This window comes from Zalophus californianus, chromosome 6 (assembly GCF_009762305.2).
Source record: "Zalophus californianus isolate mZalCal1 chromosome 6, mZalCal1.pri.v2, whole genome shotgun sequence".
Classification (NCBI taxonomy): domain Eukaryota; kingdom Metazoa; phylum Chordata; class Mammalia; order Carnivora; family Otariidae; genus Zalophus; species Zalophus californianus.
The window spans coordinates 41,247,167-41,272,415 of NC_045600.1; the positions used below are offsets into that span (position 1 = coordinate 41,247,167).

Here is a 25,249-nt window from a genome sequence, read left to right on the forward strand (position 1 = left end):
TATGTGATCATCCCATTTATCTTTACTGGGAACTTTTTGGAGACAAAGTCATTTCTTCTTCTGTGGTGATGCCTCACACTTTGGACCGTCCGAAAGTAAATAATTTTCTCTGTATGAGACATATTTTCAATCATTCTGATTCTGAAGGAAAGTTTTTCGCCTTTGGCTATTTTTGTAAACAAGTTACAGATGAATTTCTTTGAACTGATTCTGCAAAATGCGTCTTTTATGTCTACTGTATATTGCAGGTCTTGACAAAGAATAAGTAAAACAAAACACATTGCTCTGGCTATTTCAAAGGATCTGAGCCTGGATGGAATATGAGTACTGGATTCAGCTTGAAGCAGTTTTTTTTTTCTTTTTAAAAATCTTACATGCAGGGTATTTCTTGTTCATGAGCAACTCCTTTTTAAATAAATGTGAACTTTACCAGTTACAAAGATCACAGACTTGTGGTTAGAAGGGGACTTGAAATATCAATTGGATCAGTTCTCTGGCTTCAGACAGGACATTTATATACATGGGGTAACCCCTTCTCATAGGTTGAAGAAAATAATTAAATCTTGAGTCTCAAAGCCACTTACATTGGACTTTATCTTCCCAATTTGTATGAGATTAATATACAAATTCTGAAGCTCATCAAACTTCCTTCTTATGTTAGTAGTATTCAGTGTATGCCTCACAGTCATAAAATGGTGAGCATTACTATGTTTATTTTGGTAATAAGCTTATGGCCATAATTAAATTGTTAACAAATACTTTCTCGAACAACTGCTATGTCAGGGCACTGCCATAGTTGTTGTGGGAGATGTGAGACTGTATAAAACACACTGTCTCAACTCAGAGAGCTTATAGTTTTGGGGGAGAGGAAAATGGTTACATAACACATGTACTAACTATATTAAGATGCATATTTTCCGCATAGGCTTTATCAGATAGTTCCTCGGCGTAGTAGTACAATGAAAAAAGATGATGAAAAATGAGTACTACGTTTAGATCTTTGAAGAAACATATGAGGAAATTTTATATTACATATTATTGGTAATATTTATGTGTGTATAACCTTTTCCTCTCAACTAAATTCAAAGTGTGTGAAGAGAGTTGAGTTCAATTGTGTATCTCCACCTATACCACATACTTTCCACAAAACAAAAACACTTGTTGATTGATTAACCATGGAGCTAAAGCCAATACTAAAATAAATGCATAGCCCACATTAAATGATCCACTGCTCATTGCTTCATGACTATGAAACACACAAATAATTCTGCTGTCCTCTAAGACAGTTTGGCCAGAAGAATCAGACAAAATGTACAGAGGCAGGGAATTTAGCAGGAGGTTAAAGTGAGTGCTACAGTGAAGGAAAGTCTTTTTAAATTTTTTTTGGCAATGATGTCCAGGCCACTTTTATTTTATTTTATTTTATTTTATTTTATTTTATTTTATTTTATTTTAAGATTTTATTTATTTATTTGACAGAGAGAGAGACAGGTAGAGAGGAAACACAAGCAGGGGGAGTGGGAGAGGGAGAAGCAGGCTTCCCCCTGGGCAGGGAGCCCGATGTGGGGCTCGATCCCAGGACCCTGGGATCATGACCTGAGCCGAAGGCAAACGCTTAACGACTGAGCCATCCAGGCACCCCTCCAGGCCACATCTAAACCTTATTAAACCGTTGTTCAGATTGTTGGTATTATTCTGGTTATGAGCCGCCAGTACATCTTCATTGTAATGGTGTGGACATTCCATTGAGAGTATCCTGTTCTCTGCTTTTGCCACCAGGTGCTGTAGATTGAGTATACTCTTCTGTATTTTGTTTTTAAAGATTTTATTTATTTATTTGACAGAGAGAGAGAGATAGCGAGAGAGGAAACACAAGCAGGGGGAGTGGGAGAGGGAGAAGCAGGCCACCCAGGCGCCCCTACTCTTAAGTATTTTGAAAATGATGTTAATACCTGCATCATATTTTTATTTTTTTATTTTTTATTTTTTTAAAGATTTTGTTTATTTATTTGACAGAGAGAGAGCACAAGCAGGCGGAACTGCAGAGAGAGGCAGAAGCAGGCTCCCCGCTGAGCAGGGAGCCCAATGTGGGGCTCGATCCCAGGACCCTGGGATCATGACCTGAGCTGAAGGCAGCTGCTTAACCAACTAAGCCACCCAGGCGCCCCTGCATCATATTTTTAGAAAGTAAAATGAGCAACATTTGTTGGAAGGCAGATAATTAACAATAATGCAGTTAGCCTCAGTAAATATATTTGGTAGTTTCCCCACATTTACAACTATTCCCATAACGTCCTTGTTGAGGGAGCTAACGGCGTTTCATCGGAAACCCCAGCCAAAATGAAATGAATCTGTTTTAGAAACCTAGAACAAAAGAGACTATATAACCTCTTTCATTAATCTATTCCAGTTTCTTTTTTTTTTTTTTTTTTTTTTAAAGATTTTATTTATTTATTTGAGAGAGAGAGAATGAGAGATAGAGAGCACGAGAGGGAAGAGGGTCAGAGGGAGGAGCAGACTCCCTGCCGAGCAGGGAGCCCGATGTGGGACTCGATCCCAGGACTCCGGGATCATGACCTGAGCCGAAGGCAGTCGCTTAACCAACTGAGCCACCCAGGCGCCCTCTATTCCAGTTTCTAAGAACTTTCTCTGATAAGAGTGCTTCCTTGGGCCTGAGCTTTGCCCTGCCTGGTAAAGCCATTCTCTTTAATTCTACCCTTAGTAGAGGCTGAGAAGAGTAAACCATCTTTCTTTGCAACATAGGCTGTAGATAATGTATACCATTAAGTCAGGAATAAATATCTCATGCTCATTATTTAAGGTAAGGAATTTATTAAAATCACCGATTTATTTACCATTAGGCACATAAAAAATGAGACAAGGATGGAGATGACTCTTTTGTCTGACAGAGAGCAAGGCAATTCATAGCTTTTCTAGAGTTATAAATGTCATTTTGAATGTAGATATTCACAATGACAAATTCATTTAGGATTAAAGCGTATATTAGAACTTTGATGTTCAAATCTCTTAAAAAGAATTTTTACAGGGCACCTGGGTGGCTCAGCTGGTTAAGCATCTGCCTTTGGCTCAGGTCAGGATCCCAGGGTCCTGGGATCAAGCCCCACGTCGGGCTCCCTGCTCAGCTAGGAGCCTGCTTCTCCCTCTGCCTGCCACTCCCCCTGCTTGTGCTCTCTCTGTCAAATAAATAAATAAAAACTTTTTTTAAAAAAGAATTTTTACAGTCTCACAAGGACACTATTTATGGCTGGGGAAAAAAAAGGGATGAGATTTCTTTCTTGTAAATGGTTTAATCCTTGACTTTATCTAAAAAGTTTCCGTTGAATTGGCCTGTACTGTTAGAACTTTTGTTTCCGTACCCGCATTAGTAGTCCTTTCCTCTCTTATCATGCTTTTTCAAGGCAACAGACAAAATTCGATTTGTTAGAATTGAGTCAGAAAGTTCAGGGCCTGAAGAAATCTAACACTTAATAAGAGAATACAGAAAATAACAGATTTTAAAAAGAGGGGAATGTAAAGCATATAACATTCTACTTCTATAATGATAAGGCTTCTTGGGGAGAGTAGAAAAGCAAGAGGATTCATTTGGGTGTTTGCATAATAAGAGTTAAAGACAGATAAATATAGTGGGCTGTTAATAGTTAAACGCAACTACAGTGTATATAAACTTGCTGTTCCAAAGCTTTCTTTAAGGAAAACCATTTTATTGGATTTATTCTACTTACCCGTCTTTCCAATAAAGGGCATACTAAAGACATTTAGTATGAGGTAAAAATCTAAGCTCATTAGCACCCAAGTAGGTCATGTCAAGTAGTCTGAGGATTTTGGCTGCAATGAAAACATCTATCAGAATTAATAAAACAGATTCTACCATCGTTACCATTATTTACATCATCATCACCATAAGCATCAAATATTTATTGAATACCCAGAGTGAGTGGAGTATTCTTAGCAAGACTATTTCACACTGAAGTCTACTTCTGGGAATTTCACTTTAAAAATTAAAAGCAACTGGGAAGTCTCCAACACAATTAGGTTCAGAGAGTAGCTAGGCCCGGAACATTGGGAGATGCTGAAAAGCTTGTGTTCATAAACCTTTAGGAAGGTCAGAAAAGAAAGACTATCTTTTGTAGTGAAGACTTAAATATGCAATTGGCAAATGACTCCTACCCTATATAGCAGCAGCTCCTGTCCTCCTTCCATGGCTGGACGTCTTTGCTGGGTGCCTTGGGAACCTACAAGAACAACACATCCAAGGAAGGAGTTTTACAGAGTTCAGAAATAAAGGGAGGGAAAACCACAGGGAAAGACAGCAACAGTTGTCTGGAAATCTCCAGGTAAACTCAACCTTCCAGAAAGATTTTTCCTCAGATGCTTCTTTCATTTCATTTTGTTCTGTTGCCTCAAGTGCTTGTTGCTGGTGTAATTTCAAATGAAAATAAGACAAAACAAATAAAACTAAAAACATCCTCAGGAAACAGTGGTGCAGTCTAGGGAAGTCCTACCAGCAGCTGGTTTTCAAGTGCCCTTCTGTGAGCTTTTAAGTGGTACTTATCTTGGTGACGTCAGCCCCACTCAGGGTCTCCTTTTCGCTTTTGCAAGAGAAACCCAATTTTTGTGGGCATTGAAAGTAGATTTGTTATAAACAGACACACATGATCCAGCTCACATATTTATTTCAGCAGTGTCTTAAGGGCATTATACATGGGAAATCAAGCTGTCAGATAGTTACTTGGTACATGGGAATCAGAATAAAGAGAATTAGTTGGTACACTATGAAGCATTTCTACCCAATTTAAGGATAGCCTTATCAAGGACACCATAATGCTCAAGTCTGCATTGCCAAGACTCTTCTTTCCGGATGGTATTTGAATGGACATTGTCCACTCCTGGCTCTTGGGGTTGGTTATCCGGTTGTTTGTTACATGTGACCAATTTCTTTCTGACACAAAGGCTTTTACCAGCTCGGATGAAATAATCATCGAATACTGCAAAGTTTATCAGGTAAAATACAGGATGCTCAGTAAAACCTGAATTTCAGATAAATAGTATTTTTAGCATAAATATGTCCTAAATACTGCATGGACATTCTCTATTTTTGTTTACTAAATCTGGGAACCCCAAAACTTCAGTCCTGAGCTTCTTTTCTTATTACTTTAATTGGAGTTTTGGGTGTTCCCAGATTTTCTTAACACACACATACAATTTCTTGCTTCACCCATAAAAGGCTAAAAAACATTCATTGTGAGTGGATTTATTGATTTGACTTTTAGATACAGCTTTCCCTGATTTACAATTTGTGTGTGTGCTGGGGTGGAAGAGTGGGTCTTATTATCCCTGCCACGTACCAATAGCAGCTGTTGAGATAAATTGCATGAATCAGAGTTGTTTAAAGCAATACAAACCATTTGGGAAAGGAAAAAGGATTAGTAGAAATGAGTTCCAATAAGATCACTTTTACTGTATAGCTGTATGACTGTAGGGAGGAAAAGGAAAGTAAGAATTCTACTATGGGAGAAGGGTAATTTTTGAGAACGGAAAACTTTGAGTGTAAGCAAAATCTGGGGAGTGGAGCTTTGTCGTTGGGACTTAGAGTATTACGGGTTTCAAGGACAACACCAGGATGTTAGAAAAGGATGCAGAGTGGGAGGCAGATAGATTTCAAAGAAACTTTGGACATTTCAAATATGTATGTAAGACTGGCCTTAGATGCCTGGGGAGCTGGAATCCCTTTCTCCTCTTGTTTTCTCCTATTCTGTTTGGTCCTCTGGTTCAACCTGATTGGTCAGGTTGTTACTTCTTAGTAGTACTATTATTTTACGTGCATTTGGGTCAAGTAGACCCAGTTTTGTGGTCTAGCTGGAAATCTTACCATACTATATAACATTGTTTTTATGAGATGCGGTGTAAATTTCAAACACCTGACATAAAAATAAAATGTTGAAACACAACTTGCTCAGGCTGAGTATGGCTTATCCAGCTGGTGGGTACTGAATTCAGGTAGAAGGCATGGTCACAGTATAATGCATTATATTGTATGACATTGAATATACATAAGAAAACAGATCTTATATATTCAAATCAATTCAATCACATTCCATTCAACAACTATTTGTTGACAGCCTTTCTGGAAATACAAAGATAATCTCTTCTAAAGAGAGGTGGAATGGGTAGGATAACGGTGAATATCTGAGATTGTGTTAGGTGTGTGGGGTCAAAGGTAAACAAGACCTTGCTGGGTCTTGAAGGTGTTTACAAATTACTACAAAACAGGACTAAGACAGCTGTTATGAAGAAGGGAATTAATAAGTACAAGAGATTATGTGAAAAGTGCTTTGCAAATGTCAGGTTCTGTGGGGGTTGTCCTAGAAAGGGCCTTTAGATTCCTGACATCTCTTTTTACCCACAATGAGAGTTAATGGAAAAAGTGAACTGAATCACCGACAAACTTAAGGATGGAGGTCATGAATTCCTGGTGGCTACATTAGCTCTAAGATCTTGGGCAACTTACACAGCCTTCAGCCTCAACTTCGTTCCCTGTTAAATGGGGATTACCGTTATTTCTTTCAGGGTTATTGAGTAGATTGAGCAGACACTGAATGAAGCACCTAGCATAGTTCTTGGAAGGAGTAAGGGCTCAATAAACCGTACTTACTAGTTAGCACTGATTTTTTTTTTAAAGATTTTATTTATTTATTTGAGAGAGAATGAGATAGAGAGAGAGCATGAGAGGGGAGAGGGTCAGAGGGAGGAGCAGACTCCCCGCTGAGCAGGGAGCCCGATGCGGGACTCGATTCCAGGACTCCAGGATCATGACCTGAGCCGAAGGCAGTCGCTCAACCGACTGAGCCACCCAGGCGCCCGTTAGCACTGATTTTTAACTTCTCCGAGAAGGGAATACTTTGTTCAGGGCTACTTTACACGATCCTACTTAGGGGCCCGCCTAAACCGAACAGTTTCCACAAGGAATACCGCAGCTTCTGACGTGCATCCTTTGCCTTAATCGGACCAGAGAAATTCGGGCTCTTCCCGCGAAAACAGTGCCCTAGCCGTAGGCACTGAGGGAGTGCTGCCTCAGAAGCCCAGGCTTCGAAGAGGGACAGCAGGGCAGGGGGTCTCCGGCGGGGTCCCAGGAGCCGGGATCGGAGCGGGACGACCCCCCCCATCCCCCGACCCACCCCGACTCTGCCCCCGCGCGGGAGCGGAGGCGGGGAAGTGGGCGCAGAGGGGCGTAAGGCGACGGCATCGGGTGTCAGTGCCAGCGGAGGCGGGGCGGGCACATCTTCCCGCCGCCCAATCCCCAGCTCTCGCCGTGGCCTCATGAATAAGCAACAAAGCGAAGCGTCCTCCTCCTGGCTTCCCAGACGGCTGAGGGAGCCGCCGCCGCTGCAGGGGCCGCGCCGGGGATGCCCAGCGCGGGCGCCGCCGCTCTCCTCCGCGCGCTGCTCGGCTGAAGGCGCACAGGTGAGCACGGGCCCGGCTCGGGCCGCTCGAGGGGCCGCGCCTGCAGACGGGGCTCCGGGCAGAGACCGAGCCGGGGCCCCGGGGGACGCGGGGTCGCCCCGGGAGCGCTGCGGTCCGGGGAGCGAGGCAGCCCGGGGCGCGCCAGGCGTGCACCCCGAACCCCCACCGGAACGCTGTGCTCCCGCGCGGGGTGCGCTGGGGGCAGCTCGGGGCGTGCTGGGCGCGGCGCGCAGGCCTCTAGGACTCGCCGCACTCCTCGCTCCAGCCCAGCCTCCCGGCTCCGCACCAGCGCGCGGGCCTTTGTACTGGCGGGGCTTGCAGGGCTGGCTGCTTTTGTGTGGGCTTTTCTTTCTTCTCTCCCTCCACTCCCAGTCTCACGGCTGTGGTGGAGAAGTTCCTGAGGACTCCGGTTTGTTCCTTTCAGAGCATCGATCGTAATGTCCCCGATGCCAGACAGTGTCCGGCAGCCGAGGAGCGAATGGGGGCTGCAGTGGCCACCGAAATGGGTTCTGCTACTTTGCAGAAAACCAACAGTTGTGGTTTAGCGCAGAGATGGCACGGAACCTCCTTGCTCAGACCCTGACCGGTCCCCCAGGGCACGGCAGGAGGATGCTGCTTGGAAAGGTCGCTTATACTGGAAAGAGGGCCTGTGGGCTAGACACGGAGGAGGTGACTGCAGAAGGGTTGGTAGGTGTCGCCTGGAGGTGCCCAGATCTCGCACGTGCGTCCCGGTCACTGACAGAACCCGACCTTTGAGGTAACAAACATGGAAGCCCTGGCTGGTGAGCTGGCTGAGGGGAGTCGGGGTGAACAAAATCTAGGACTCTCAAGAGTTTGGAGTTCTCAAAGATGAGAAATCTTTGCCTTCCCAAGCCGAGCTCGAGGATCTGCCAGGCTCTTGGCACCTAATTTCAGTGCAGAGCTAATGTGGAGGAGAGGAGAGAGGATGCTTTAAAGTGTCTGCATTCTTTCTTTGGAAGTTTTAGTTAGAAACTTAAGGGGGAGCAGGAGTGGTTCACAAAACCATTCATAGAGCTCCGAAGAACTCCTGGAGGAAGGAAAGTGTGTGGTCAGAATTTGCATGCCTCCCTTTCTTTTTGTGTATTTCCTTGATCACCCTGTTGGACTCCAAGGAGTATTGTTGAAGCCAAGCTTGTTTAAAGTCATTGACTGATTTCTGCTCACTTGCAGGCAGAAGCCCTCTGTAGCATCTATTGAAAGAAACTCAAAACCGGGGTGAGATTTCAGAGTATCAAGAGCATTGTTGCTTTTACACACAATACAGATTTAAGAGTGGTCTGACTTACTCTTATGACTAAGGTAGAGCTGTTATATTTGTCTTAATAATGAGACAAACACTTATGCAGCAGACTTGATATTGATTGTGTTTATTTGCAAAACTCCCAAGACTCTCTAAGTCTAAGGTAGCTACAGCAACAGAGCCAATTAGGGAGATGTGGAGTTGTCTTTGTTTTCACAGGAAGCTTCTTACCATTATATCCTGGTGTTTCTTGCTAGACTTTTCAATATCATAATTTGTTATTGCAGAAATGGTTTAAGGCAAGGACAGAATCAAAATGAGGTAGGCGGGCTTACCTGCTGTAGAAAATTTCCACTCTTTCAACTAAAGGTGTACTTCAGCCTTTATATTTAGCAGATGTTTGCCTGAAAAGTTGTATATGGAATTGCATTTTTGTTCATTGAATTTTGTTTTGTTTTTTGTTTTTCTCCCGTAGGGAAGCTGGGTTTAATCTCTGTAGAATGAAAACTCATTCCCTAATTAAGATGTGTGGTCAATTCTATTTTTCCATATTGTGTTTACTGGGTGATTATAAGAAAAGTATCTGAATCAAGTTTCAGCTTGAAATGTTAGATATTATGTTTATTCCTTGAAATGTCTACCTGGCGATTACTTTCTCTTTAAATGCCAGCTAGTACTTAGAGATCTTGTCAAGCAAATGAGGTTTGTGAACCACAAAGGACAGAAATGAAATGTCAAATTGGGTCATTGAAAAGAACTGTGTGACGGATGGAGAAGAGCTTGTTGACCAAGATGGATTAGGACAGGATTCTGCAAACATCAGGCAATTCCTCGGTCATTTTGTCCGCAGGAGAAGCTGAAAAAGGAAGCTCCATGGAAATATCTAGGGGAAAAAAAGGATGTTATGGATGGCTTAAATTGCTCACATTTCTGTAGTCTGAGGGGAATGTATGTCAGTATCACACTAATATGTCTTAAGTTGAATGATACTTAAAACTTTTTCTTCAAACTATTTTCATGTCTATAATCACATTTTGTCTCTTTTCCACCCTTTGAAGAAAACAGAATGAGCATTGTCACCTCCACTTACAACAAGGCAACCGAGTTTCAGTGATTTGCCTAAGGTAGAGCTGGAACTTGAAGCCAATACTTAAATCTTCAGTTCAGCTTCTTTTCCCGGGGATAGGATGATGCACTAGGGGCTGTAAGCACAGACATCTTCATTTGTCTACACTGCTAACTTGTGGAGAACAAAGCTCTTGGGCTCAGAGTATGTAGAACTTAGTTGTGGTCTGCAGGGATGGTAGAGCACTTTGCTGGTAGTTGCCGGTGTAACCTTCTTGACCCCAGCCTACTTACACTCTTCCCTGTCAGCACTGATGCTGCTTTCCTCCTGGGGAATGATGCTTTTCTTTGTGGTTACTCCGTTCTCCCTCCTACCACTGTGGCCAAACATGCTGCTAAAAGGATCATCTGTCATTCCAGCTACTTAATTTATAGTGAAGAATGACGGGGGCCAGATGATCTTAGAGCCAATATATTAAGCCAATGACATTTATCAATAGCACAGTGAATCGGAAACAAGGTAGTGTAATGCTGTGTGCCACGGTTGGGTTGATAGGGTCAGAGTCTTGATAAACTCAGGTTTAGACAAATGAAACAGCAATGGCAAGAGAACCTTAAGGATTAAAAAAAAGGAAAGGTAAGACAATGACTACTGAGGTTCAGGAAAAGTACAAAATGGAAAGATTATTAAGATATAAACAAAGAAGGGAAAGAATTTCCTTTTTCCCTCATCATGCAAAGAATCACTAATTGGTTTTTAAAATGTACGATGGTCATTGGAAGGCAAGTTGACCTGAAGCTCTGAGACTTGTCACTTGTAACTGTTCAATTTTTTTGAGGAAATAAACTCTGAAAACCTAAAATAGAACAGAAATGAGAATACAGGTAGTTATTACTATTGTTAAAATGATACATTGAACGAGTAGCCAAATTTGGCCAGGTGATGAACAAAACATACAGTTAGAGATGGATAGACCATGGCATGTCATTGAAAATCTCCATATAGTGGAGACTCTGAACATCTTTTTTCACGTTCGTAAATGGTTATTTATATTTGCTTCACTCCAGCAAATATGTATTGAACACCTCCTCTGTGTGCCTACCATTATTAGTAATTATATGGCAAACAAAGGAGGGTAAACCACCAGTGTTTGCACGCAAAGAACATACTCTTATTTGAGATGGCAAGACTTACAGATCTGATGATTTGTGCTGTGTTGGGAGAAGGGTGGGAAGAGATTGGACCAGATTTTTTTGTGACAGCACATTCTGAACATTCAGTCATGTGTTTGGCAAAGGGAGGGAACTCAAAGTCTGACAGAATTCACAAGTTCAAAAACAGACATGATCACATAGGCAAGTTAATTGTTCTCTATAAACTTGTAACTTTCTCTAAAAAAAAAAATGGAGATTATGGTAATGCCTATCTCATTAGGTGGTTGTTAGGATTAAATAAGGTAGTTTACATAAACACTCCACACCTAGTGCATGGCATCCTCCAAATGGTGGCCATTTTTGATTGGTTATTGTCATTTTTATTCTTTTTTTAGAGATTTTTATTTATTTATTTGAGAGAGAGAGAATGAGAGACAGAGAGCGTGAGAGGGAAGAGGGTCAGAGGGAGAAGCAGACTCCCTGCTGAGCAGGGAGCCCGATGTGGGACTCGATCCCGGGACTCCAGGATCATGACCTGAGCCGAAGGCAGTCGCTTAACCAACTGAGCCACCCAGACACCCTGTCATTTTTATTCTTAAGAATAAACCATCTGGATTGTATAAAATGGACTGGAGAGGAGAGAGTCTGAACAGGATCATCATTTGGGAGGCCATTAAAATAATAACCATCAGTGAAGTGATGAATATCAAGAGATATTATGAGGTGAGGGATCCACAGAGGTTGTGAATCTAGAATGTAGAGAAGAGTTCAGGATGATACCAAAGTTCAGGTGAAGAAGATGGTGTGTCTGAGGTGGCATCCAAGTATCTTCCAGGAGACAGTGAAAACCTAAGATTAGGCAGCTTTCTTCCCCAAACCCTATGCCTGCTATTTATGGTATTTGTGTTTATCCCAAGAAGAAGAATATATCAGGCAGTTTGTCACTAGCTTTTTGGCATACTCTATAGGCCTCCTGTGTCTTTTGAGTACTCTTAGGGCAATGCTCATGTTCCTTCTATATTATAAATGGAATTCAATTTCCTTTGAAAAAAGTAGCTTTGTCACTGATGAGAATGTTTTCCTATGCTGGTTCCCCTTGTGTCTACATTTTGGTAACACACTGAACAATCGTATACATTTTAGTTGGAAAAAATGTTGACCAAGTGTTTAAAAAAACCCTGGTTATTAAATCTAACAAGATGATGAAGTCTGTATTTTTTATGTTTTATGTTGTCTTTCATTTGTCTTTGTAACTTGAATATGCCTAGACTTGACAAGGAAACAGATTCTGGACTGTATCTATTTAAGATTGTCAAAGATAATGGGTGACAGAACAGCTTATCTGCCCACTGGTGGCAGAAATGCAGTACATTGTTCAGAGGCCCTTGGAGCCTGGGATACCTTGATAGCAAGTGATAGACGAAGTGCTACTGACTTGTTCTGAAAGGGATGCTTTTTAAGCTAGTGTAGCGATTTGGTTAGAGTTTATTTACCTGAATTAATTTGCACTGATGGATAATAGTGGAAAGAAAGCAGCACTGCCATGGTGTGAAAGAAAAGTTAGAGAAATATTCTTTTGTTTGTTCAGTATTCTTATGATTGAGTTAATTTAAGATAATTAAGACACAGAGTACTAATTAGCAATGAAATTTCCCCACCTCCCTTTCCCCTACAAAGCAGGCTATAGACACTCTTCTGTTTGTTCAGCCAATATTTATTTACTGAGCATTTCCTCTGTGCCAGGCTCTTTGCCAGGGAGGGGATACAATGTTGAGGAAAAAAAAAGAAAAAGGCGTATAGCCTTCAAAATATGCTTGCAGGTGATTCTTTTTTTTTTTTTTTTTAAGGCTTATTTATTTATTTATTTATTTGACAGAGAGAGAGACACAGCAGATGATTCTTTAGTTTTAGACATACGGCTGTTAAATTGACAATGGTCAGCCTTTTCTTATTTATTCTCTAATGTCATGTAGCTCTCACTGGGGGCCACCAAACTCATGGGAGTGGCTGTGTGAACTTGTGCTGTGCTTTGAAAGACGGAGAAAGACCTAGAACTTGAAGGTCATTTGCCAATTTATCTGAGTTGCAGACATGCTACCTGCTGTCTCTTATAGGCTGTCTTTTCTGCTTCTTTTAAAGTTAAGGCATTGCTTGCAGTAGTGGGGAGAAGGAACATATGGCTGCAATACACAGACATAGAATAGGCTCACAGTTCACCCCCATTTTTTCTGTAGTTGGATTTAGGAAGCAGGTGGCTGACACTTAATTACAGAAGGAAAGTCTTAGAGCAATGGCAGAATTCCCTTCACACAAAAATTCTAAAACTCAAGATCTAGCTGAAAATAAAACCTGGAAGGAAAATTCTGTTTGGGAAAGGCAATTGAGGTTATATTAAATCTGTATGGTTTGCTTCCCCCACTCTGATTTGTTTATAAGATTCTCCTCTCAGTCCACATGACTCCAGAACATGTAAATAAGATGTGAAACATCCATTCAATCATTTAAGTGCTTTGCCTACTTGATGGTGCCGTTGTTGGAATATGAAAATATTTGTATTTTAATTTTATGACCTGTAGATAAAAATATGAAAATGGAATCATGGAGGTAGAAAGGATTTACAATATTTTTTTGTTTAACTCCTCATTTTGTCAAAGGAAAGACTGAGGCCAGTTGCACAGTATCCCATAGCAAGTTTTTTTTTTTTTAAAGATTTATTTATTTATTTTGAGAGAGTGAGAATGAGAGAGAGAGAGAGAGAGTACATGAGAGCGGGGAGGGTTAGAGGGAGAAGCAGGCCCCTCGCTTAGCAGGGAGCCTGATGCGGGACTCAATCCTGGGACTCCAGGATCATGACCTCAGCTGAAGGCAGTTGCTTAACCAACTGAGCTACCCAGGCACCCCCCATAGCAAGTTTTAACAACAATAAAGCTAGGATTCAGGAATTGTTTTTCTGATTCCAGTCCATGTCCCTCTAAATTCTGTTGTTATTCACGATGGCCTGTTTTTTTCAGGTTTTTATCCAGAAGACTGGGATCATGTAGACCAAGGTTTTAGGCCACACCCTACATTGTCTGGGATGTTTAGTAAGATTTCACTGAATGGGAAAAATATTTGTTCAGGAAAGAATAGATCAAAGTGTTCTATAGCTTTTACATATGTTCGACTATATACACTTTCATAGTTCAACTTGTCCGTACAAAGATGTAGTTTCATCAACCATGAACATTTACAGCCCTTCTGTGTTTTTGTTTTGAGGAGTGCAATTAGAGGCGGCAAGCCAAATACTCTTACCAAATCTGTTACCTGGCTATGAAGTGGGATTTTTTATGGATCGTTTAAAGTATGGTGATAACTAATGTTCAGACATAACTTGGCACATGCTATTCCCTCTTTTTCAAGTATCTTTCCCATATTCTCTCCTTTTAAAACAATGCTAGCTGCTGGTATGTAATTTAATATTTAAATAAAATTGTTACAGACTCTTCTCCCACATGTGGGAAAACTTACCATCCCTCTCACTATCTCTGAGGATTCTTGCGGGGGTGTGGTGGCTTTTTTCTGGTCACCTCTGGCTTCAGTTTTCTTCTGTTGCTAAATTTATGATCCCTGATATGTGCTGTTCCTTTTCTGCACATCATCTTATTCCTATATTCTCCCAAAGTACTGTGGATTCAAAATTTTTGTCTAACAAATCATCCCTAACTTGGTGGCAATAAATGCTTATTATTTCATACCATTTCTGTGCATTAGGAATTTGGGAGTAGCCACCTTACTAGGTGGTTCTGGCTCAAAGTCTCTCAAGAAGTTGCAGTCATGATGTCAGCTGAAGGAAGCTACAGTCATCTGAAGGTTTGACTGGGGCTGGAGGATGCCTTCCAAGATGACTCATTCATGTAGTGCTGGTAGTTTGGCAGGAGGCCTTAGCTCCGAATCCAGGGGTTTCCTCTTTCCTTGTGTAGAAGAATTTAGCCTTCTTTTTCTCTTCAGCTGTCTAGGTCATGCTCTAAGGACTTGACCTTTTCTTGGTCACAAAAAGACCTAGAAATGAAACAGGGAAGCTTTGAACTTCTTAAGGGGAGAAGGCCCTATGAAAACATAAATTTTTATATTTTATGTGTGCACATTACATGCTTAACCCAAGTAGTTTAATGATCAGACATGAAAGAAGGAAAAAATAATAACTTTTATAAAGCTTTTAAGTTTTTATTTTAGAATTTTCATTCCTAGGTTTAACTTTCTAGAACATCTGTAGTATCTGAGAAATTTCTGATGATGGGAAAAGAAAGGGCCCAAACAGCAAAGTAGATAAAACAAGAACTAAAACTCATAAGTTTTGGGGGAAAATTAGTAGTTTTGATACAGTTTTAGTTTTTTTTTTAAGATTTTATTTATTTATTTATTTGAGAGAGAGAGAGAATGAGAGATAGGGAGCACGAGAGGGAAGAGGATCAGAGAGAGAAGCAGACTCCCTGCCGAGCAGGGAGCCCGATGTGGGACTCGATCCCGGGACTCCAGGATCATGACCTGAACTGTGAAAGGGCAGTCGCTTAACCAACTGAGCCACCCAGGCGCCCCCAGTTTTAGTTTTTAATAAGAGTTTTTTTTTAAATGCAATAAATCTCAATCTTATAATAGTATGTATTCAGTAAAGATTGCTAATTTAAAATGTGTTCTGTTTCTCTTAGTTTTTTTCCCTTAAAAACACATTTACTTACCCGAACTCTTTTACCTTTTCTACTCCTTAAATTTTGAAACATCAGAGGTTTGCCTATAATTTTTATAGTTGTTACAGAGAAAAGAAATAATTTAAGTGTTTTAAAGAGAAATTTAAAAAAATACTTTATTTTTTTAAATAGGGCATAATTTTTAAATATGCCCGTAATAAAAGGGCATAACGACAGGCAGGGCCGGCAAGTCAGAGGGCCGGTTTGGCTGTGCGGCTACACGGGAGTGTGTGGTAGACGAGGGCTGCGTCCCATAAAGCCGAGAGCTTTTTTTTTTTTTTTTTTTTTTGGTGCAATACACTTTTATTTTCCTTTTATCTTTGCAGTCATCTTTGAGTAATCATTGTGTAAACAATAGAATGGGATGAAATTACATTAAATTGTATGCAAATGGCTCTAGAACACCTTAATTCTGACAAGGCAATTATAAATAACTTTTTCTTTCCTTAGTAATATATATTTGCTTTTTAAAGTACATTAAAGAGTTGCCATATCTAGGGTTAGCTAGGAAGGAGCAATGGTACCATCCTGGGAGCCCACCTCCCTGAAAGTTTAGACTCCAATTTTGAAAATCCTGAGGTTTACTATTCTGTAATATATAGTCAAGCAGAGGGCTACTTGGGTTGAAAGTATTTATTCTTGAAATTTAACAGCATTTTACCTTTTTAGTTATTGCACAAAACCCTTTCTATTTTTCACTCCATCTGGGTATTCTGCCGAATTGCAAGTAAAACTCAGGTTCTGGTAGCTTCAAGTTTATCAACTTTGGAACAACAAATCCTATCACTTAAGGAGAAGTCAAATCGGAGAGGGGTACATAATGAGCAGTCTAATAGAATGGCAACATTTTATATAGCCTTCTGTACGTTCCAATGAAGCAAAGTAGGCTCCACACCCAACATGGGGCTCAAACAACCCCAAGATCAAGAGTCACATGCTCTACTGACTGAGCCAGCCAGGCACCCCTAAAGATACATTTTAATTGAAAATCATTTATATACTTAAAGAAACCTCTTGGATATAACTGGTATTCAGTATTTTATGATGATGTTTAATAAGTTTTAAACCATACTTGAAACTTTCTCTGAATGTAATATAAGTAAATGTGAGATTTACTTTCTATGTCTTGGATATGTTGCTATTTCTGTAGTCATTTGACTACATGATTAATAGCAGAATTTGGGGAGAATGTTACAAATGTGACTTCAAGGGTAATTTTTTCAAATAGGTATTTAAGAAACAATGAACTATGTGTACCTCTTCTAGATTGCTTCAAGTTAAATCAGCTGCAAAATTCAGCAGGGAAAAATGAACTGGGTTATCCATGTCTCAGAGGTACCAAAGAAATAGAACAGCCCGTCTCTTCCATACCATCTCTGAGCATGAAGTCAAGACTGTTTTACTTAGGGTTTAATTTAAAGGGGCTTATTTACAAAATATACATTTATATGACAGCTTGATATGCTTTATTTTTCTGCAGGACTCAATTACTGGAATTGTCAACTTTGCTGATTTATGTGCACATTTCTCTTCCACTATGAGCAGACCAATTGCATTGCACATTTGTCTGGCATTCTGTAGCCTTGTACTTGTCAACTTTGCCACACAATGTGTGGCCTTCCCCAAAATGGAAAGAAGGGAGATAGCACATGTTCATGCAGAAACAGGGCAGCCTGAGAGGATGAACACAGATGACCTAGAAAATAACTCTGTGACTTCAAAGTGCACTCCCCAGTTGGTGGTCTCTGAAGATCCAGTGACGGTGTTAGCAGGACCATCAGCAACGTCAGTAAATGAAGTATTTCCTACTAGCAAAGAAGCCCATCCAGTAGGAGCTGGGCTCATGCAGCCTAACAGCCCCAGCATTTACACTGCTACCGAGACAGTGGTCCCTGCCGAGGTGGAAATGTTTGTTTCCAGCCAGCCAGAGAGGGTGTCTCCTGAAAGCCAACTTTCCAAGGCCATGCTAATCAATCCTATCCCTGCAACTGCTCCTCTGAGTGTCGAAGAGAAGGAGGAACGCTTGAGTAGTACCATCATTCAGCCCATCGTTGAAGGGACCACAGAAGCAACACGGGGTTTTCTGAACTATGTGGATGATCAGTTGTTTGCAACTGAAAGTCAGGAAAGAGTTAGTTTGGGACATTTACCTTCATCTGATATGAATACTAAAGGAATGCTAACTGCCAGTCCCAGGACTGAGAAATTTGAAGCAGACACAGAACACAGGGCAGCTTTTTTTCCTGGTGCTGAGCCCGTAGTGGGCACGGAGCCTGGAAGCCCCATGCCTGAGAGGGAGAAGCCTTCGCAGATGACAGCTGATCGTACCCAGACTGCTGCCATCAAGCACTGGCTCACAACCTCTGAGTACACCCTGAGTGTTGAGCCAGAAACTGACAGGCTGCTGGGAGCCCCAGGAATCCCAGTGAGTGTCAGCATGGCTGTTCCAGCTGCCTCTGTCGGAAGTGATGAGTGGGATGACACCAAGTTAGAGAGTGTAAGCCAGATACAGACCCCAAAGCTTGGAGACAACAGAGAGACTCAGGTGGGAGTGGAAATGTCTCAGACAGCCCAGGAAACCGATAATGACCCTATGGAAGGTATGGAAGAGGGCAAACCTATGACCGAGGCTGCAGAGGTGGCTCTGGGGATCCTAGAAGGGGAAACACCCATGCGGACAGCCCTGCTAATGGCACATGGGGAGGCGCCATCATCTGCCTTCGCCGATCAAAGTTCCTTTACTCCCACAAGTCCTATGGAAGATAGGAAAGTCTCTGTTGTCAGCCTCTTCCAAGATACTGCAGACTTCATGGAGTCCACTAGGGAAAATGATGCAATGGTTTTCTTAGAGACCCCTGTTTCCATCTCAGAATATGAATCTGAGGCTCATCAACCATTGGGAAATACACTGAAAGGTAAAAGAAAGAAAGAAAAACAAGCTTTGTTTAATTTGGAATGTTTCAATCTGATTTTATTTTTTTAAATTGAGATGTAATTGACATATAGCATGGTATTAGTTTTAGGTCTTGTTTTATGTTTTTTTTTTTTAAGTGATAATTTAGCAGTAAGTTATCTAAGTTTTAATGAAAAGCAAAAGTACACAAAGAAAAATATATTTTGTATAAAAATTACACCCAAATATAACCTCTGCATACAGGCCATGATATTCAACTGGGAACCGTTTGTCCCCACCCCCATCATTTGGCAGTTTTGGAGACATTTTTGGTTGTTATAACAGAGGGGTGCCCCTGGCATCTAGTGGGTAGGGGCAAAAGAGGCTGCTAAATATCCTAAAGTCCCCATCCACAAAGATTTTTCTGAGCCCAAATGTCAATAGTGCTGAGAAGCCCTGATACAGACTGATAGCTTTCAAACATGTTATTATGAAAATGTATAACTACTCAGGAAAATGTTAAAGAATTGGCTATATATTTAAGTGGTATAATAAACAGTATAGGATACTTATTTACACATTGTTGTAAAAAATACTTACATGCCTGATATTTCTTACCAAAAAGCTTTACATAAATGTTTATCTTATAGCATTAGCCATATGAGTTCTTTGACTTTGTTTTCCCAAAAAGGTATTCATCTAGAAATTAGAAAAAACCCCAATACTGATAAATCCTCTCTGCTGGCTTGATTTAACACTGCTTCCTCTTGGTCTTTATATCTGTGAATTTTATGAGCTGACGAACCTTACATTTGTTGCTGATGGATAATGTTTTTCTTTTGGTATGTGTAGTTGGTCAGATAACAGCATGAGGGAAGGATAGACTTAGTGTAATGTGCATATGCTTACTCCAGATTGTTTTGGAATATGTACATCTTGTGACTTCAGCTAAGTAGCCTAATTAATGGAAATATCAAATTAGCAATGTGCTTTATAAAGTGTTGAGACTGAATTGAAATGATAAGATTGAATTTTACGTGTCCTATTCATTTTTTAAAGACTGTGAAAGACCTAGTATACTATAAATTTTCATAGAAGCTTCGAGAAATTGGGATGCCTGGGGGGCTCAGTCGATTAAGCTTCTGCCTTCAGCTCAGGTCTGGGATCGAGTCCTACATCAGGCTCCTTGCTCAGCGGGGAGACTGCTTCTCCCTCTGCCTGCTGTTCGCCCTGCTTGTGCTCTCTTTCTGTCTCTCTGACAAATAAGTAAATAAAGTCTTAAAAAAAAAAGAAGAAGCTTCAAGAAATTGTTTTGTACGTTGGTTTTTAAAATTCCATTAAGAGAGTTGGATCTCCATGACCATGAAGATATTGGATATGACTGTACAAGAAGTTTACTTCGATTTTCCATAACATTTTAAGATATTCCTGGAGCGTTAAGTCATATAGTTCCAGATTATTCATCGCATAATTGAATCTGTGATTCTTATGTATTAGAATTGCATTAGCTTGTATTAATACAGCCTAAAAAGTAAAATGAATTTGGTGATTGTCTGATTATTATTTTGATTATTGGATATACTCCTTACTTTGTCATAATTGCTTCACTTAACTATAGTCTCTCTCTTTTCTTAAGTTTATTTATTTTTTAGTAATCTCTACACCCAATGTGGGGCTCGAACTCACAAAGCCTAAGATCAAGAGTCACATGCTCTTCTGACTGAGCTAGCCAGGTGCCCCTCCACTACAGTCTCTTAATAGGCAACTTCTTTTTATTCCCAGCACATAGCACAATATCTGGCACATAGTAGGTGCTCCATAGATACCAAGTCAGTGGGTGCGTAAATGAAGATAGAGAACCATTCAGACTGAAATTATACAATTTGACTGCCTGCAATGTTCAACTTAATCAGAAAGTTTCTAAATGTTCTTTGTAGAGAGAGGAACAGTTAAATAATTCCTTTCACTTTAATTTTTTTGTTGTTCAAGCTAAAAAGAATATGAAAAACTGAGATTATTGACAACAGTAGTTAGAGAATAGCCAGAAAGCTTTCTACCTGTTTTCTGGTGATTATAAGTCTTTTTCAGAAGTAAACAACTGGGGTGCCTGGGTGGCTCAGTCGTTAAGTGTCTGTCTTTGGCTCAGGTCATGGTCCCGAGGTCTTGGGATCGAGTACTGCTTTGGGCTCCCTGCTGGGTGGGAAGCCTGCTTCTCCATCTCCCACTCCCCCTGCTTGTGTTCCCTCTCTCGCTGTGTCTCTCTCTCTGTCAAATAAATAAAATCTTAAACAAAAATTTAAAAAAAGTAAACAACTCAAATGCCAATCATTTAAGGGCCTAGGAACTACTTAGGACATTATCTTCTTTAGGATATGCAATGATTTGTTTGTGTTTTTGGTAATTATGAACAGATGAGTAACCTGAGATTATCATCAGTTCTCAGATTCAGCTTATTCTTTCACAGGTTCAATTGAAGGTCAGGTTTTAAAAGTCATCTATAATAATTATCATATTATTATTTTTTCTTTACAGTAAGTAGGGAGAATGAGAGATGTGAAGAAATTTTGAATGATAATTTTAAAATTTCCAGCACTGTTTCTAGTTCTTACTCTTTTTTTCTCTGATAACAGTCACCACTCAAAGTTGATATTTGTTGAATACTTATATAATACCGGGGTATGTGCTAAGTGTTTTACATGTGTTGTCTATTTATTTATTTATTTATTTATTTATTTATTTATTTGAGAGAGAGAGAGAGAGAGAGAGAGAGAGCGCGCGCACACGCGAGAGCTCGAGCTGGGGTGGAGGGGCAGAAGGAGAGGGAGAGAATCTCAAGCAGATTCTGAGCTGATTGCTGATCACAGAGCCCGGGGAGCAGGGAGGGGCTCCATCTCACAACCCTGAGATCATGACCTGAGCTGAAACCAAGGGTCTGAAGCTCAACTGACTGAACCACACAGGGGCCCTTAAAGTCTGTATTCTTGACACTATGATACATGGCTTCCATGGAATGTATTAATACCTACCTCCCCTTAGTACACATTGGAAGATAAAATAATGCCCACCATATACTTAGTAGTGTGTGTATATAGCATATAATCGAATTATATGTGTATATAACATGTAATAGAAACTCAGAAACCTTAGTTACTGTAATAATAACTCGTTTATTCAAAATGCTGGCTTTCCTTTCCCCTTTAGAAATGCAAATGTGAAAATTAATATATATAAATGCTGAGAATTTTTGAATGTAACTTAGAACCGTATAATTTGTTTCTTAACAAACTGGTTATGTTGATATTTATAAGAGGGAGCTCAACTGTTGATCTTTCTATTTGTTTTGGATTTTATGTTTTACATATTAACTTCTTTATCTTGGTCTTAGATTGATTCATCACTCCTGAAAGCAGCAACACTGAAAACATTTATTTGCTGGCATTTTGTGTCTAAGCGATCCGTCTGCCTTCTCATACCCTGAAATAGCTGTCTTCTTTTTTTTTTTTTCCAATTTATTAATTATAGAGTGACATTTTAAGGTATGGGGAATTTGTCTATTTTAAAATGTTGTATCCCCCCTTTTAAGACATCATCACTCAAGAGATGACAACAGCTGTTCAAGAAGCAGAAGCCACTTTATCACTGGTGACACAAGAGCAGCAGGTTTCTAGCCTCGAGGTTACTGGAGAAAATTGTAAGACTGGGGAAGGGAGAGAGCCCCCCTCCACCACATCTGGTGTTCCTGCTGTTACTCAGCTGTCCAGGAGGTGGGAACCTCTGTCCACTACAGTTTCAACTACAGCCTTGCCTCTCTCTTTTGAAGTCACTTCTGCTCTGGAAGGTTTGTAAAGGGGGGGGGCGGCACGCGCACGGGGGGGACTTGGACTCAGAATTTTGGGGGTGGATCTTTTCTGAGTTATAAGCAATAGAATGAGTGTGGCAGCTGGCTCTGTCCCCAGGGTATACACACACATCTCACTTGGAGAGTGAACCGGAAAGGTGGGTGAACTCTCTGTTGTTTGGAGGGATGTGACAAAGCCTAACAGGATGAGGGGGTCGTTCCCAAGTAAAACCCGGTGGCTCATCGCTGGGGCCTGGGAAGGCCAGAGCTCCTGAGAACTCTCTTCTTGTTTGACAGCTCTGGCTGCTAGGAGCCAGGGGGTGAAGTGAAAACCACTGTTTTCAAATCCCAGCTTTGGCCCTCACTAGTATTGTGCCCTCAAGCAAGTCTCCTCACGTGTCCAAGCTTGGTTTGTGCATCTCTAAATAATGCCTACCTATCTTACAGGTTATTCTAAGGATTCGAAATAATGGCTCCAAAGTGCTTTCTATATAGGAGGCCCTCAAATGCTCTGATATCTTAAGGAGAGCAAAGTTTTTAAATCTTGGTGATCATCAGAATCACCTGGAAATTACAAAAATTATTATTATTTAATTATTGTTTTTGGACCTCATGTCTCTATCGCATTATTGGTCTAAGTAAAGACTTTTATTTATTAACTGAGTTATTTTTAACAAAGTAATAAATATCTCCTAATCCTGCCCCTCCAAAAAAACTCTAGGGCCTGGTCAGTAACCTACATGTAACCCCATCATCCTTCCCACTTCACACTTGTCCTCTTCTGGTGTTGTCATCTTGAATCTTGTGTTTCTCATTTTCTTGGTTTCCTGCTCTCTTAGTTTTATAGCGTCTGTATTTATGCCTAAAATTATGCATTTAAAACATATTTTAGTAGTTTTTAACTTTATAAAAACAGTATTGTGCTGCAGATAGCCTTTTTGGGACTTGTTTGTTTCACTTAATAGTCTATGGCTAAGATTTACTTACTGTGAATCTTTTGTTTTGACTGTTTATAATATTCCACTATGAAAATCGATCACAGTTTATTCATCTCATCTTCGTCCAGTCTCTCCTAGCAGTTTGCATTTGGGTCATTTCCAGGTTTGGCTATTGTGAACATTGCTTGCTGCCAGGCATACTCTCTTGTATATTCTCCATTGGACACGTGCAGGAGTTTCTCTTGGTCATATACCTAGAGCTGGGCTCTAGGTATGAATGTTTGACTGTAGGGGGCAATGCCTCACTATTTTCCAAAGTGGTTGCACCGATGTATATTCCTAGCAGCAATGTATGTGAGAGTCTGTGGATCCATATCCTAGGAGCTTTAAAAAATAGTTTTTCCAGCTTCTCCACAAAGGAGATTCTGATTCAGTAAGTTGGGATAGGTGGAAAGCATGGAGATGGACTTCTAAAAATTTACCTCAGAGATTCTGATGATCTACCAGACATGAAAAATAATACTATTCTAGAGTTTTTTATATTTGGGAAAACCTGGGGCTAAATCTGGCTGTGTTGAAATTGAGCATATTCTAGGCACAGATAGCCTTGCCCTTTGGCTTGATTTTTAAAAGTAGTCTTAGGCATATATTTTAATACTTTTTTGTTACATTTTCTATCTTTGGCAGTAAATCATATAAAATTGTGCAAAATCTGTAATATTGTCAGTAAAATAAATGGGAAATCAAAATTTAAAAAGAAAGTTCTCATTTGAGACAATACATCTTCCCAGACGATAAAGTGCCTTGCATAGCTGGATTGTGTATATATATATATACTTAGTGTATAGCTTATATACACTAAGTGCCAGACTTAGTGTATATAAGATACTGGTTTCATTGATTATTTCTTGCTTAAAAAGCAGAAAGCTATGTATACATTTCCCCTAATGATCATCTTTGGGTCAAGTGCTATTTCTTATGTTTGACAGACCTAATAGACACTGTGACGGGGCCAAACGAGGAATTGTTCACACCAGTTTGGGGCTCTCCAGTGACTCCCCCTGGAATAATGGAGGAAGCCCCCAGCCTTTTCCCAGCACTTCCTGATTCTGAGGCTTCCTCGGAGAGAAGAACCGTTGTCCCATCCATTAGCCATGTTAATACGGCTGCCTCATATGGCCTGGACCAACTTGAATCTGAAGGTACCCGTGCTTTGAAGGGGTCTTTTCTAGGACTGATTGACAGAGTCACTGAGCAAATGTTTTTGAGAAAAGACTAAGGAGAAATGTATTCCATCTGCAGTGTAGATCAGGGGTCAGTAAACTGTGGCCTGGTCAAATCTGGTCTGCCATCTATTTTGTATGACCTCCAAGTTAAGAATGATCTTTACATTTTCAAATGATTGAAAAAAAAATTAGAAGAAGCATAATATTTTGTGACATGTAAAAGTTAAATAAAATTCAAATTTCAGTGTTCCTAAATAAAGCTGTCTTGGGACCCAGCTGCACGTGCTCATTTACATCTTGTCTGTGGCTACTTTTGTGCCAGATCAGCAGAGTTGAGTAGTTGTGACAGAGACCGCACACAAAGCCTAAAACATTTACGATACGGCCCTTTACTGGAAAAGCTTGTTGACCTCTGGTCTAGGTCAGTAGTTCTTAACTACAGGTGAACATTAGGATCATTTTGGGGAGGTTTCAAAAAATTCTGATGCTGATTCCCCCTGGATTTTCTTAGGTGGAAGTTTTAATGTGGATTGTGTTTTCACAGCACTGCTCTGGTTGTTAGTGCTGGGTTTTTTTTTTTTTTTAAGATTTTATTTATTTATTTGAGACAGAGAGAATGAGAGAGAGAGAGAGAGAGAGAGAGAGCACATGAGAGGGGGGAGGGTCA

General features: G+C 40.4%; 1 protein-coding gene across 5 annotated transcripts in view; it reads left to right on the top strand.

The window, feature by feature from the left end:
• Positions 1 to 7,359: 7,359 nt before the first annotated feature.
• Positions 7,360 to 25,249, top strand: part of ARMH4 (armadillo like helical domain containing 4) — a 130,557-nt gene continuing 112,667 nt past the window's right edge. For all 5 annotated transcript variants that reach the window (XM_027570543.2, XM_027570546.2, XM_027570544.2 and 2 more), the window contains exons 1-4: positions 7,360 to 7,482; positions 17,168 to 18,602; positions 22,164 to 22,418; positions 24,346 to 24,558. In XM_027570543.2, coding sequence (XP_027426344.2) covers positions 17,225 to 18,602; positions 22,164 to 22,418; positions 24,346 to 24,558 — 1,846 coding nt within the window. In that variant the 5' untranslated portion in view covers positions 7,360 to 7,482; positions 17,168 to 17,224. The remainder of the gene's footprint in view (positions 7,483 to 17,167; positions 18,603 to 22,163; positions 22,419 to 24,345; positions 24,559 to 25,249) is intronic.